Source organism: Macaca thibetana, chromosome 3 (genome assembly GCF_024542745.1).
Source record: "Macaca thibetana thibetana isolate TM-01 chromosome 3, ASM2454274v1, whole genome shotgun sequence".
NCBI classification, from domain to species: Eukaryota; Metazoa; Chordata; class Mammalia; order Primates; family Cercopithecidae; genus Macaca; species Macaca thibetana.
Window position 1 is genome coordinate 42433123 of NC_065580.1, and position 13487 is coordinate 42446609.

General features: G+C 37.6%; 1 protein-coding gene across 1 annotated transcript in view; it reads right to left on the reverse strand.

The window, feature by feature from the left end:
* MET (MET proto-oncogene, receptor tyrosine kinase) overlaps nt 1-13487 on the reverse strand; it is a 116739-nt gene that overhangs the window by 17932 nt on the left and 85320 nt on the right. The window contains exons 12-16 of the mRNA XM_050785128.1: nt 13180-13398; nt 6642-6788; nt 4785-4941; nt 4450-4590; nt 1239-1469 (exon numbers count right to left, since the gene is read on the reverse strand). Coding sequence (XP_050641085.1) covers nt 1239-1469; nt 4450-4590; nt 4785-4941; nt 6642-6788; nt 13180-13398 — 895 coding nt within the window. The remainder of the gene's footprint in view (nt 1-1238; nt 1470-4449; nt 4591-4784; nt 4942-6641; nt 6789-13179; nt 13399-13487) is intronic.

The window sequence follows — 13487 nt, forward strand, 5'->3', positions numbered from 1 at the left end:
GGAAAGATGTTTGTTAACAGTGAAGCCACTCTTGGGGAAGAAGGAGCACGGGAAGGATTACGTCCTGGGGTGTTTGACAGAAGAATGTGTGGATGCTACAACAGGAAAGTGAGAAGACCTTGTGTTCATATAAGGCAAATCACGCCGTCAGCTTCTCTTGTATCACACTGGCAGATGCCTGTACAACCTCTTGCAGCACATATAGAATAAAAGGGATCAGAGGCCATTTAGTATTAAGGGTAAAAGCTTTTTAGAAAAAAAAAAAAAAAAAAAAACCAAGAAGAGTGAAGTTCATTTCCCGGTTTTTGATTGGTTTCTTTTCCTGCTAAATATTTCCACAAATACTGTTTATGCTAGCTGTTATTGCTGCTCTGGCTAGCTTATTACAAATATTCATTTATCTTTGTATAAAGAAATTGGAGTGCATTGTAGAGATGATATATGTTGCTTTAGATCAGGGGAATGCTATAAATTCTCTGTCTTCTGATGCCGTCCAGCAGTGTACAAACTGCTATAAACCAGGCTTCGTAGAGTTTGTCACTGTTCTCAGGGTAAAGAAAGACTGGCGAGAGATTGAATAAAAATACTCAAAATGAAAGGAGTGATATTTATTTAGTTAGTTAGTTATATTTCTTTATTTTTTTGAGACAGAGTCTCATTCTGTCGCCCTGGCTGGAGTGCTGTGGCACAATCTTGGCTCACTGCAACTTCCGCCTCCCAGGTTCAAGCAATTCTCCTTGCCTCAGCCTCCCTAGTAGTTGGGCTTAAAGGCATCCACCACCATGGCTGGCTAATTTTTGTATTTTTTAGTAGAGACAGGGTTTCGCCATGTTGGCCAGGACAGTTTTGAACTCCTGACCTCAGGTGATCTGCCTGCCTCGGCCTCCCAAAGTGCTGGGATTACAGGTGTGAGCCACTGCACTTGGCCCTGAATTTTAGAAGAAAGTAAATGGCACCTTCGAAGAAACTATAGTTGCTAGTACGCACAGGATGAGGATGAACTGTGATTTAGTTCTAATATGTTTGGGAGATTATGCAATTGCTTCCATGCACAGGGGCAAATCCCCACAGATATGATTTACAGGGCTGCATTGCTACAGAACAGAAATCAAGTACACTTGTTATCACTGCTCTGTCAGTTGCTTTCACCATTGTCTAAGTTCCTAATCTGCAAAGGCCAAAGATAAAATGCTTACTGGAAAATCGTATTTAACAAAAAGCTGAGTGGAAATACTTACCTCTTCCTATGACTTCATTGAAATGCACAATCAGGCTACTGGGCCCAATCACTACATGCTGCACTGCCTGGACCAGCTCTGGATTTAGAGCACTGAGGTCAATGTGGACAGTGTTTTGCAGTAATGGACTGGATATATCAGAGTCCCCACTAGTCAGGATGGGGGACATGTCTGTCAGAGGATACTGCACTTGTCGGCATGAACCGTTCTGAGATGAATTAGGAAACTGATCTGTAAGATAAAGGAAAATTATTAAAGAACAACAGTAAAACCTCATTTAATGGGGATTGAAACAGGAAGAGCTTTTACAGTGGAATTAGTTTGATAAAGATGATAATAACTTGGGGAAAGATACTGAGTTATATATACAAGCATTTCATAAAATGTTTACAGATTTTCATTGAAGTAGACTAAGTATTAACTTTGAAAGCTTTTTACCCTCATTTCCTTAGACATTTCTCTTTTTATCAATAGGAAAAAGCCATGCTTATGGTTTATTTTTGAATATACCATGTCCTTAAGAATGGAAGCAACAAAGGTAGTTGAGCAATTGCCTGATCTCACAAAAATCCAGCTCAAATGTAAGAAAATGAAAAAGATGCCTTTTTGAGAGACTACTATTTATTAATGGAATTAATTACAATTGTGCAAAACCTATGGATTCTTGGCCAAGGGAAAAATACACATATGATTAGAAGTAAATACTGGTTATATTCCCAGAACTGAAACCTTTTCACATTAGTAGTAAATTCTCCACTGTGCAGTGATGGCACTGGATTTAGTGTTACTGTTGTTTAGAGAAGGCATGTTAGGTCTCGGTTAGTGGACCATCCTTATTGTTTAGTTAAGGGCATTACGAAAGGGGAAAGCATTCTTTGTAAGTTGATCTTTATAACCAAAGCTCTGTAAGAACCTCAGGCAAAGTTCCCTTTTGCAAGGAGAAACGTTTTTCATTTCAGGGGAAGAAATTGTGCTGATAGTCAATTTCTTAATGCCAAATAGGGCCAAGAAGTCATCCTTTCCACTTTTCCTTTCTCTTTCCACTGGGAATTCACACATATCAAGGAGGGGGCATCATAGCCACAGCAACTGACATAAAGATAAACTAGGAATAGTATTGAAATGTATTAGTATGTAACACAGGGAGAGGGTTATGTGGGGGTTCCCTATTGGCACCAAAATATATCGTTTGTTTGCACATAAGCAGGAGAATCAGAATCTGAGAGAAGGGCACAAAAAGAGTGCTGTTAGTACCTTGACTATTCCTAATCCCACTTAAGCATTTTTAGTATTTTCTACAGTGGACAGTTTGATTAATAATAAACGAACTTGGTCAAAAGTGGTTCCAGAAAAGCTTTGGGCATCAATGATTTGGGCACCAGTTATAGTAGACACTAGCCAAAAACAAGACAGGTGCAACCTTTAAAGGGGATGTGGAAGATCTGGGAAGTACCTGAAATGTTGGGTGGGTGAGGAAGGAAGGAGCCTAGCTGAGTACTTGCTCCTTTAATTCCAAGGAGTCAGGGTCTCCAAACCTTCCCCAGGGGACTGGAAATGCCAATCAGCCTCTCTAAACTCAGTTCTTTCATCCTCACTTCCCAAGACTTTGCATCTGGAGATCAGAGCTCTAAATGCTTAAGGGTGCAGACATTGAGGGAAATCCTTGGTGAGACATGGATAAAAGTCCTTTGGCATGACAACGTGACTCTTCAGCTAAATTCAAACATGTGCAGAAACCAATTGAAACCATCATTATGCAACCCTGGTGTCACACCACATAGAACTCTAGGTCTCCATGAAAAAGACTGATGAGAATGCTGTCCCCACCAGATGTAGAGAGGAAAGATCTGCAGTTGCCTCTTCATTAGGTTTTGGCTGTGCACCTATTTTCTCATTCTCTCTAGATGACCCTCTTTTACCTGTTTTCATGTCTCCAAGGAGCAGGCTCAGTGGAGAAAAGAGTGTGAAACTCAACCTTCTTAGCAATGATGACAGAGCTTTGTTGAGTAAGAAGGTTCAAAGAAGATTAGGTAAGTTTTTTTTTTCAAAGAAAATTTGTAAATTTTAATGATTTCAGATTAGAACTATGAAATGTGCACATAAAATACTAAATGTGGGTATAAAATACTAAATAGATCTAAATTTCAAAACAATAAACTAGGTTTGATTTTTCCACAATGGTTAAAGGAATGGATTTTTAAAGGTGAATGGAATCAGGGCAAAGACAATGTTTACTATGTGTATCTCCATAGAAGTAACATAAACTTCAAAACACAAGAGGTGGTAAGTGTTGAAAATGTTAAAATGTTAAGTGCTTCATTGCTCTTGAACTTGTTTGGATGAGCAACTTCTAACTTTTCCAGTGTCCTCAATGATCTATGACTCATTTTATTTGTCCAATGGTAAATATTCAACCAAGGAAATGCTTGTACTTGACTCACATCCTGTAACTTCTAAAGATAATGGAGCTGATACAATACAGACATTTTGCTTTTACCAGGAGATTTAAATAAAACAACGTGAAAAGCTCTGGTTAACCTGAACATTACTAGGCATAGTGTTTTACAAAGCTGATGATATTGACCCCTCCTTTTTGTCATAGTGTAATTGAAGGTTTTCCTTGGCTAAGTCTCAAAATACATTCAAGTCCTAGAATACTGTGGGAAAAAGGTTGTGTGCTAACAGTTCATTGAGAACACTTCAAAGAATTACTAACAGTATAGTTTCAATGTTTGGGCTTCAACAGGTAAAAAATGCAGCAGTTCCAGCTTACATTTAAATAACTATATTTTGTAACTTAACTCTTCCTGGATTGTAAAAGAGAGCTTCACAATTTCTTACCATTGCACTTAGATCATAAACAAATTACTTTTGCTCAAATGATTTCAAAATTAACCTTTTTGTGAGATGAGAGCTTATGGACTCTAAAATCATAATGTAAAATCATAATATAATATGATTTTATGTTAAAATATGATTAAAATATGATTTTAATGATGTAATATAAATATAATATACATTTTTAAATGAACCTGGGTTCATTTAAAAATAAGAGCCATTTAATGCTGTGTCAAATACTTATTTGTCAGAGGTAAATACTTCCTTAAGGTTTTTATAAAAATATAAATGCAAAACCAAAAATAAACAACAAAGTCACAACCCACTGAGGTGTATGTATAGGTATTTCTCAGAACAAGAAACTGAAATATACCTTCTGGAAAAGTAGCTCGGTAGTCTACAGATTCATTTGAAACCATTTCTGTTGTTGGGCTTACACTTCGGGCACTTACAAGCCTATCCAAATGAGGAGTGTGTACTCTTGCATCATAGCGAACTAATTCACTGCCCAGATCTTAAAACAGAGAGAAAGAAAGAGCTTGTTAAAGACGGCTATCATGGGTCCCAGGAGACTTTGACCGAGTGCCCAGAACTCATGGGTTTTATGGACTACGTATAAGACAGCACACACGAATGTATGACAATCTTAAACTGTAATGACTGTGTTCTTAAGGTAACTTCTAAAAACGAACCGTAACAAAAATGCACCTTTAATTTGCTTTCTCTTTTTCAGCCACAGGAAAAGCCCAAGTAGTAGTAAGAGTGCTATTGATATTGAGACAACACCAGCAATCAATCCGGTGAAATTCTGATCTGGTTGAACTATTACTTTTCCAAGGACGGTTGAAGAAATTGCTTGCTTCCACTAAAAATGACAGACAAAGAAAAGTCAGCATTTAGCCATGATAGATATTTATACTATACAGGTTGCAGCACAACCTCTTTGGGCCCCAAATACCACCTGGTTATTGCCATTCTACAAATGGCATAACTGCTTTCAGGATAGTAAGAGATTCCTCAATTTTGCTCCAGTGTTCAAATAATTAGGGGACACTGATCCCTGAAGTACTTATATGGTACTTAGCTGTTTGGATTTGTAACTAGGTATTAGGGATAAAAAGATCTACAAAAAACGGGACTGAAGTGTAGAAGGGGAGACAGACATATAAATAAATGATTACAGTACAGTGTGGTATGTGCCATAGAAGTATGACTAAATAGTAATCAACAGAGACAATGGGACATTAATTCTGTCCTGGACGGTGGGGTGGAGGGCAGAGAAGACTTCCCATAAGAGGTAAATAATTGTACTGTTATGATGGAACAATAAAGTCTCAGAATACTTTTACTTCAGTTTTGATACACAGCAGAAATCTTTGAAGTCCCTTCTGGCTGTAACATTTTATGATTTTTAGGATTTATGGTCCTTCTGAAATTCCAACTCTGATCTCATGATTCAGCCTTTGATTTTCTAATTTTTGTGTGTTTTTCCATTTCATAACTTTTCAGAAGACTTCAGGAACCCTTTAAAAATCACTTACTCTTGGATAAATGTGGGATACATACAATGGAATATTATTCATCCACAAAAAGGAATGAAGTACCGACATATGCTACAACGTGGATGAACCTTGAAAACATTATGTTAAGTAAAATAGGCCACACACAAAAAGACAAATATTGTATGATTCCACTCACATGAAGTATCTAGAATAGGCAAATTCTAGAGCTAGAGAGTAGATAGAAGTTATCAGGAGCGGGAGGAGAGAAAGGTATGTGGAGTTGCTGCTTATTGGTTATAGAGGATCTGTTTGGGGTGATGAAAAAGTTCTGGAATTAGGTAATGCTGATGGTTATTCAACACTATGAATGAAATTAATGCAACTGAATTGTACATTTAAAAATGGTTAAAATGGCAAACATTATGTTACATATATTTTACCACAATTCAAATAAATTGACAATATAATATACACCAAAACCCATTGAACTATACCCTTTCAATGGGTGAATTGCATGGTATGTGAATTACATCACAATAAATTTGTTAAAAAAAAAGAATAAGAAAAGATAACTTGCTTTGGTTCTAGGTTGTTTGATTCAGCTGTCTACATGAAAAAAGTTACTGTAAAGTAGTTTAATCCTTATTTTACTTTGTTTGATGCATGCACCTTCCTTTATTTATGGGACTCTATGCATTAGTGATCACTGTGATTGGCAGTGGAACACCGGCTCTGGCCTCCTGGGGTGGTGGGAGGCAGTAGAAGGACACTCTTGGAGGCATCCTTATTTCTTCTGAAAATTACAGCAAATTTTGGGAAGAGTGTGGCATGATGGAGAAGCAGTGTGGGTTGAAAGAACTTTTGAGATCTACCTCCCAATCTTGGGGAAGGAGACAATGTGACAAAAAACTCACTATTTCTAAAATAACAACAGGAATGGAGGCTGAGTTGATGAGCCAAAACCCACACATAAATGAGCTTTAATGATTTATTTTAAGCCTGAGAATGACATAATTACACTGGCTTCCTTATTTACATCATGAGAGGAATGCAGGAATCCCACCTCTATATTTAGCTCGCTGTTCAATTTCAGCAGGTCATTGGGGACCGTGCATAAAACGGCTTCAGAATGTAAGTGTATATTCTCACAGCTCTTATTTCCAACTTTTAACACTTCACCTTTAACTGCTTCAGGGTCAATATCATTTCCCTGGAAGAAAAAAAAAAAGGTTGTTAACACTTCACAGTTCTGCAGGAATGCTAACAATGGCAAAAGAATATAAATATACTGCAAACACAGGCCATGTTGTTTGCCAAGGCACATGATTCTATGATACTGATTTTCATGGCAATTGGGATGGCTAAAGGGGAGCGAGACAATTTCAGGGCACGTATTAGTTAGGAATTATATAGCTTTTGCATCAAATTGGACCTTAGAGAAAAGGAAAGAGGTTCTTGCTTCACATCCTTAAACGCAGAATGATGTCTTACCTATCATCACCTCACTATTGTCTTCGGGGGGTATCAATGTTTGGCAAAAAAGACGCAATTTAGAGATTCTGTTGTTGCACTACCTAACGCTGCCTAATGCAGAGATTCTCAGCCTTGACTTTGCTTTTGGAATCACAGTGAGAACTTTAAAAAATACTGATGCCTGGGTCTCATCTCCTGAAATCTGATGTTAAATCGTTGTTAATGTATTAACACTGTATTATGTTATGCTAATATTAATATGTTCTTTCTTTGTTTGAGTTGGGTAGTTTACTTTCATCCTTCTTGCACACTTGAGTCCTATGCATAAATGAATTCACTTTTAAAGAAATTTATGTGAAATGCTGTATGACCATTATAATTTGAGAGCACAATTCTATTACTTTGAACAATTACATAGTTCCACAAAAAATTTTCTAAAGTTAGTTAATGTGACATATTTAGTTAACTGAAGTTGCTATCAGGCATTTTAAAAACATCAACATTTTGTTTGAGAAACCAATAAGTAGCCTTGCAAAAGAAGTGCAAACCTAGGTATAATTTCTCATATCAAGACCTAATGGGTACAGTTATTTATTGAGCAAGCTATTATTTTGAGGTGACATATATCAAAACATATTACTATTTTTCTTATGGATAAAGACCAGCCCGTAATAGCTACAATGCTGCTACTTTGTTTTATATAATCTTTAATACTTGGCAAACTCCATTCACATACATGGTCTCATATGGATCTCAACAGATTCATTGGTCAGGCAGTTATTACTCTAGGAAAAGAAGTGGCAAGAAAATACTTCTTTATAACCTGATGTTGGAGTTTCAGATAAAATGGATATAGACAAACCCTATCCTTATGATACTTCTAAAAGCAGTATGTGTAGTCCATTGAACCAGGTCAGCCACACAGGCCGACACACACAGAAGCACATCAATCTAAGAGATGACTTCAGGGCTTCAAACGACAACTCGTTGGTTAGGTCTGAAGGGGGATAAAGCCCTTATCCACATGATGTAGGGAATTCAGGGAAAGACAAAGAAAAGAGATTAAAGAGCTGTAGGGTTTGATTTATGAGAAAATGTCTAAAATGTGTCTTGCTTGCTTAGATAGTAACTAAGGTTGGGGGAAGGGACGAATGTACAACATTTGCGTTTCCAATGCTTATTGTTTCAGGCTTAGGATCTCCTTGGTTGTTGCATAGAGGCTTCTCTAAAACAAAAACAGATGACACATCCACATCACATATCACATATCTACATCTTATGTTACATGTAGATACCAAAGGATACATGGTAAGTAGTGACTTGTATAAGCAACTACTATCAGTTATATATATAATTGTTTTAGAGGTGTAAAATCCCAGATAGTACAAAAGTGATACTTGTAGCTCACTTCTATATAACAATGGGGCCCAAATAAAGAAACAATTTCAAAAGGTATGGGCTAAATTTTGTCATTTAAAAGAAAATAAACATAGCTTTATTGAGATGTTAAAAAACTTCTATTTAGAACTTTTGCTATTAATTACATTAATATTTATTGTTGAATATTAACTATTATTAAATAAAAGTCATTCAACTGCTTCAGGGTGATTTCAGTCACTAAAATCATAATAAGTGGGTTTAAAAATAAAGCAACAAAAGAGAGAGCTTTCTGATCTTTAATCTCCAACAGACAGAGAGTAATTTAGTTATAACCATCTCATACTATCCTGAAAATATACTCCCCCTGAAGTAGGTATTATTGCTTTACATATGAAGAACTATTATCTGCTTTACATATGGAAAACTATTATCCAGAAAGGGGCTAGATCATGAAGCAAATCAAATTCCGTTTGACACAAAATCTACTTACCATCTACTGTGTGTTAGACACAGTTCTAGTCACTGAGAATATAAAGACGAGTAAGGATTTCTTCCTCTCACTGCAATGTCAAAATGGATCCATTTCAAAAATAAAAACTAATTACGCCCAATGTGCTATATCAGGATGTACCAAGTCTCTTTCCTCGCCAACTCTGGCCTGGCGTGACATGTTTCTATCCAGGATTCAGGCCTGGGGACTCATGTCTGAGATGGCTACAGAACCGAGCAGATGGGAGTGGAAGTGGGTAGGATCTGAAAAATAACATTATGAGAGGAAGCGTCCTTCAAGTTTTCATACATCCAGGTGGCCACAGGCTGGGTCTGGGCAAGTCAGTACAGTTTGGCAGCAGGACCCAGCCAGGCGGGGGTCCAAAGTCCAGGGAGATCAGCAGTAGGAAATTAGTGAGGTGGTGGTGAGGGGGTGAGATTTACACTTCACATAGAGGACACAAGTCCCTCAACTTAGGAACCAAGCAATGAACCTTCACAGACAACTTCAGAACTCAGTTCCACCACATGTTAATAGGCATTTTGGGGAAAACTTCCCTGGCCATTTGGGAAAAGGTGGGCAAACCAAAATTAAACTGGTGGCTTTGCTGGCTAGTTGGGGACCTTTACTACTAGGAACTACGAAACCACAGGAATAGATTTTTTACTATCTTTACTATTAGGTGCTATGAAACTACCCTGGAAAATATATATATATATTTTTTTATATATGTGTGTGTGTGTGTGTGTGTGTGTGTGTATATACACACATCAGAATGCCCATTAACCTGGGCAGCACAAAGAAATACTAGTTTGAGAGTAAGCTATGAGCACCATTAATAAGAATAGGTCTTGACACTGGGCCAAATAACCTCTGAGAAAAGAATCCTTCACTTTTATCCTGTCTGGACTCAGAACTGAGTTCATGGTGGTTTTGACTGAGATTGAGGGGGAGAGTTGCAGATAAATTATTCAAAGGGAGAAGGACAACCTCTGGCTGGCTCTGGGCAGCAGGTGGATTGGGATGATTCAGAACCATGCTTCCTTCTTGATCCTTCCAATGTCCACACACTGATGCTTCACCTCCACCTGAGCTCTCAGCATTTGTTCTTGTGATGACAATGTCATAGACCAAGTCCCTGCTCCCTGCCCTGGCTCATCTTCCTGTGCTCCTTTCTCTTGTTTGACCTGACTTCTCCAGATTGAACTTTTGAAGCATCTTTATTCCCATAGATTCCTATATGCTGCAGAATAAGATAAACCCCCAAGGCAATGTCAGTCAGTCCTTGTTCCAGCATGAAACAGAATACTGCTCTACTTTTCATAAGATATGCTCATGCATAAAAAGTCAGAAATAAGATACTTAGGGAGAAATATAGAGTTTCTTTAAACAGAATCAATTTTTAGATATTTATAAAATGTTAAGAGCTATTCCCCTTAAATAATTGCATAGATATATAAATAGCACACGATAGAAAAGCATCTCTATGATGGTATTTTAGTATACATTAAATGAGAGTTAATATAAGAAATACTGTAATTTAGTGCATGCAGTGACAGAAGACCAAATTTGGAACAAAGAAGCCTGAGTGTGGGCCCCAGTTCTGCTGTTTGCTCCCTGGGTGACCCAAGACTAATCAGCTAATCTTCCTAAACCTTTGTTTACCTATCTACAAATGGGGGTCATCATCACTGACCTCCCAACTGCATGGGTCCACATGAGACTCAAATGAAATAAAACATGCCAAAGTACAGTGTCAACTGTAAAATTCCATACAAACATGAGCTGTTGTTGATAGAGGTTCTTGGGGAGTCATGGATACCCACAAAGAGATGCCTACTTTTGATGACCACTGTCTACAACTGGTCTTGGGGGACTTGAAGCCTTGGCCATAAACTACCTTCTCCATCCATGGGGCTTGGGATTCATTCTGAGGGGTGACTTACGCTTGACCCCTATTGTGTTCTCTCATCCAAACTTGGCTCACCCTTTTGCCCATGGTGTAGTCACTGGGCTTATTACGAATTGAGGAACTCTCATAACTAGGGCAGGAAACGATCACAATCTCTTTTCAGCCTAGGAACTCTTGCATGCATGGCTGCATGAGGAGCATGAACTCTTCCTGGCAATACAGAACATATCTCATTCTAAACACATGATTCTCTCCAGAGCACTTTCATTGATGAAGTACACGTTTTCTTTATTCTTTTCTTTTCTTTCTTTTTTTTTTTGAGATGGGGTCTAGCTCTGTCTCCCAGGCTGGAGTGCAGTGGTGCCATCTCAGCTTACTGCAACCTCTGCCTTCAGGACTCAGGTCATCTTCCTCCCTCAGCCTCCTGAGTAGCTGGGATTACAGGCACCCACCACCACGCCCAGCCAATTTTTGTATTTTTAGTGGAGATGGGGTTTCGCCATGTTGGCCAGGCTGGTCTCGAGCTCCTGGCCTCAAGTGATCCACCCGCTTCGGCCTCCCAAAATGCTGGGATTACAGGCATGAGCCACCGTGCCTGGCCGAGAGGTAGAAGTTTTAATGTGATCAACTTAACGTATTGATAAGGAGTTAGATTGCTGACACAACAAATATTCTCTTATGCCTTTGCTTTCCTCTCATACATAAGTGAAGTATGAAAAAATGTTGACTCATGATACTAAAATAATCTCCCTGAACTGCCGCTGCTCCCACTAGATTACTATTCTGTCACGTGGCAGGTGCTATACACTTGTTAGAGAAAGAGTTATTCTATATATAGGCAAGAAAATAAAGTGTTTTGTGCCTGTCTCTAGAAGACCCTTTCACCATGCTGGGAATACCATTGACAGGCCGAGGATGATGCCAAATTATGTTTTTCTTGGTCCAACAATTTTGTAGGATGTTGAATAATGGGTATTTAATTTATGGAAAAAGAAGTTTTCTCTTCCATAAAGACTGTGCTTGGAAGGGTAGGTAAAGAACCGTTTATCTCTAATCCCTTCATCATAGATACAGAAACAGAAAAATAGAGTTTCTCTGGGTGTAAAACTATTTGCACATAAACCTTTGTTATCATCAAGAAAAACCAATTGGAATCTTTCAAATGGCAAAAACAGTAATTGTTGAAAGCAAAAGGTCACACTAGATTAGTTTTATTGAAAAAAAAAAGAAGTGATAAAAGCTTATTTCTCCCTTTCTAAAACTAATTAAAGAAGCAGATGAAAGGACTTTGCTGTTGTAAACACACTGTTCATTGAAGCGGGCTTCCATTCAATTTCATGCTGGGCTTGCTTAATTATCGTACAAAACACAATAATGAGGTTAGTAAACTTGTATGAGCGTGAACATATGCATAAGTTGGGCTGTAGTTAAATTTTTGTTGAAAAAGTCAGAAAAATTTTGATGGAAATATATTATTACTTAGATGGAGATGTCCCATGAAAGCCTATATTGCACCCAAATAAAGACTATCCTATTGCTTTATGTTTGTTCATATTTGCATTCAGATCATCTTTCAAGAAAAAAAAATTTCTAAACGTTTTAACAACATGTTGAAGGATAAATATTTTGCTGTTTCTAGTGACTGCAGCTATGAATAATTCAAGTCTTGAGCATTTTGCCTGTGTTATTATTTGAAGTAGAAATAACTGAAGGGACATAAAAAAGCTGCACTCTAGTCTTTATTATTCTGCCACTCTTTTGTCACTTGTCAATCACTTAACCTTTCTGGGTCTTAGTGTTCTTTGTTTGCAACAGGCTTGCTTTAGAAAAGATGACCTGTTATTCTCTATTAAATTATATTTAGAAGCTAATATGTTCCTAAGGTGGCAGATATCTAGTTCCATTTACAAATTAGCTTAGAGATGACCACACCCAGATACAAAATTCCAAGTATAACAAGGAAGTACAGAGATACAATTGATGCATTTACTTTCACAGCTCTTATGTTTTATCTTATAATGAGCACATTTAGGTAAAATGTCCGGGGAAATGTACAACATCAGCAAGATAATGCAGCACAGGGATCCTCTTTAATGGATTTGTGTCCCACATTTGCTACGTTTTAATACATACACAAGAAAGGGTTTTTAAATGGTTCATTAAAATGCAGTCCACGGTTATTCTTATCTTTTAGTTTTATGCCAAAAAGATTTGTTTTTCAGAGCTTATATATTTGCTGGTGTTGTATAAGATACAACGGCCAAGTACAACAATTGTATTCACATAGCTATGAAGTCAATTAAGTTTGAGCTGATGATTTAAGACAGTGTTTAAAGCATTTCTTACCTTAATTTCCAGTACATTTTCATTGCCCATTGAGATCATTACTGGCTTTTCAAAAGGCTTAAACACAGGATTATGTACATAAATGAGATCAAAGTATTTGGAAAGGATCCCATCTAACATGAAAAAGGCTTTGGTTTTCAGGGGGAGTTGCAGATTCAGCTGTTGCAGGGAAGGAGTGGTACAGCAGATTATCTCTGAATTAGAGCGATGCTGACATGCCTAGAGAAAGACACAATTATCCACTGTAAACAGAATACGGCTTGGCAACATCCACAGCAACTTTATAATTCACCACTCCAATCAATTGA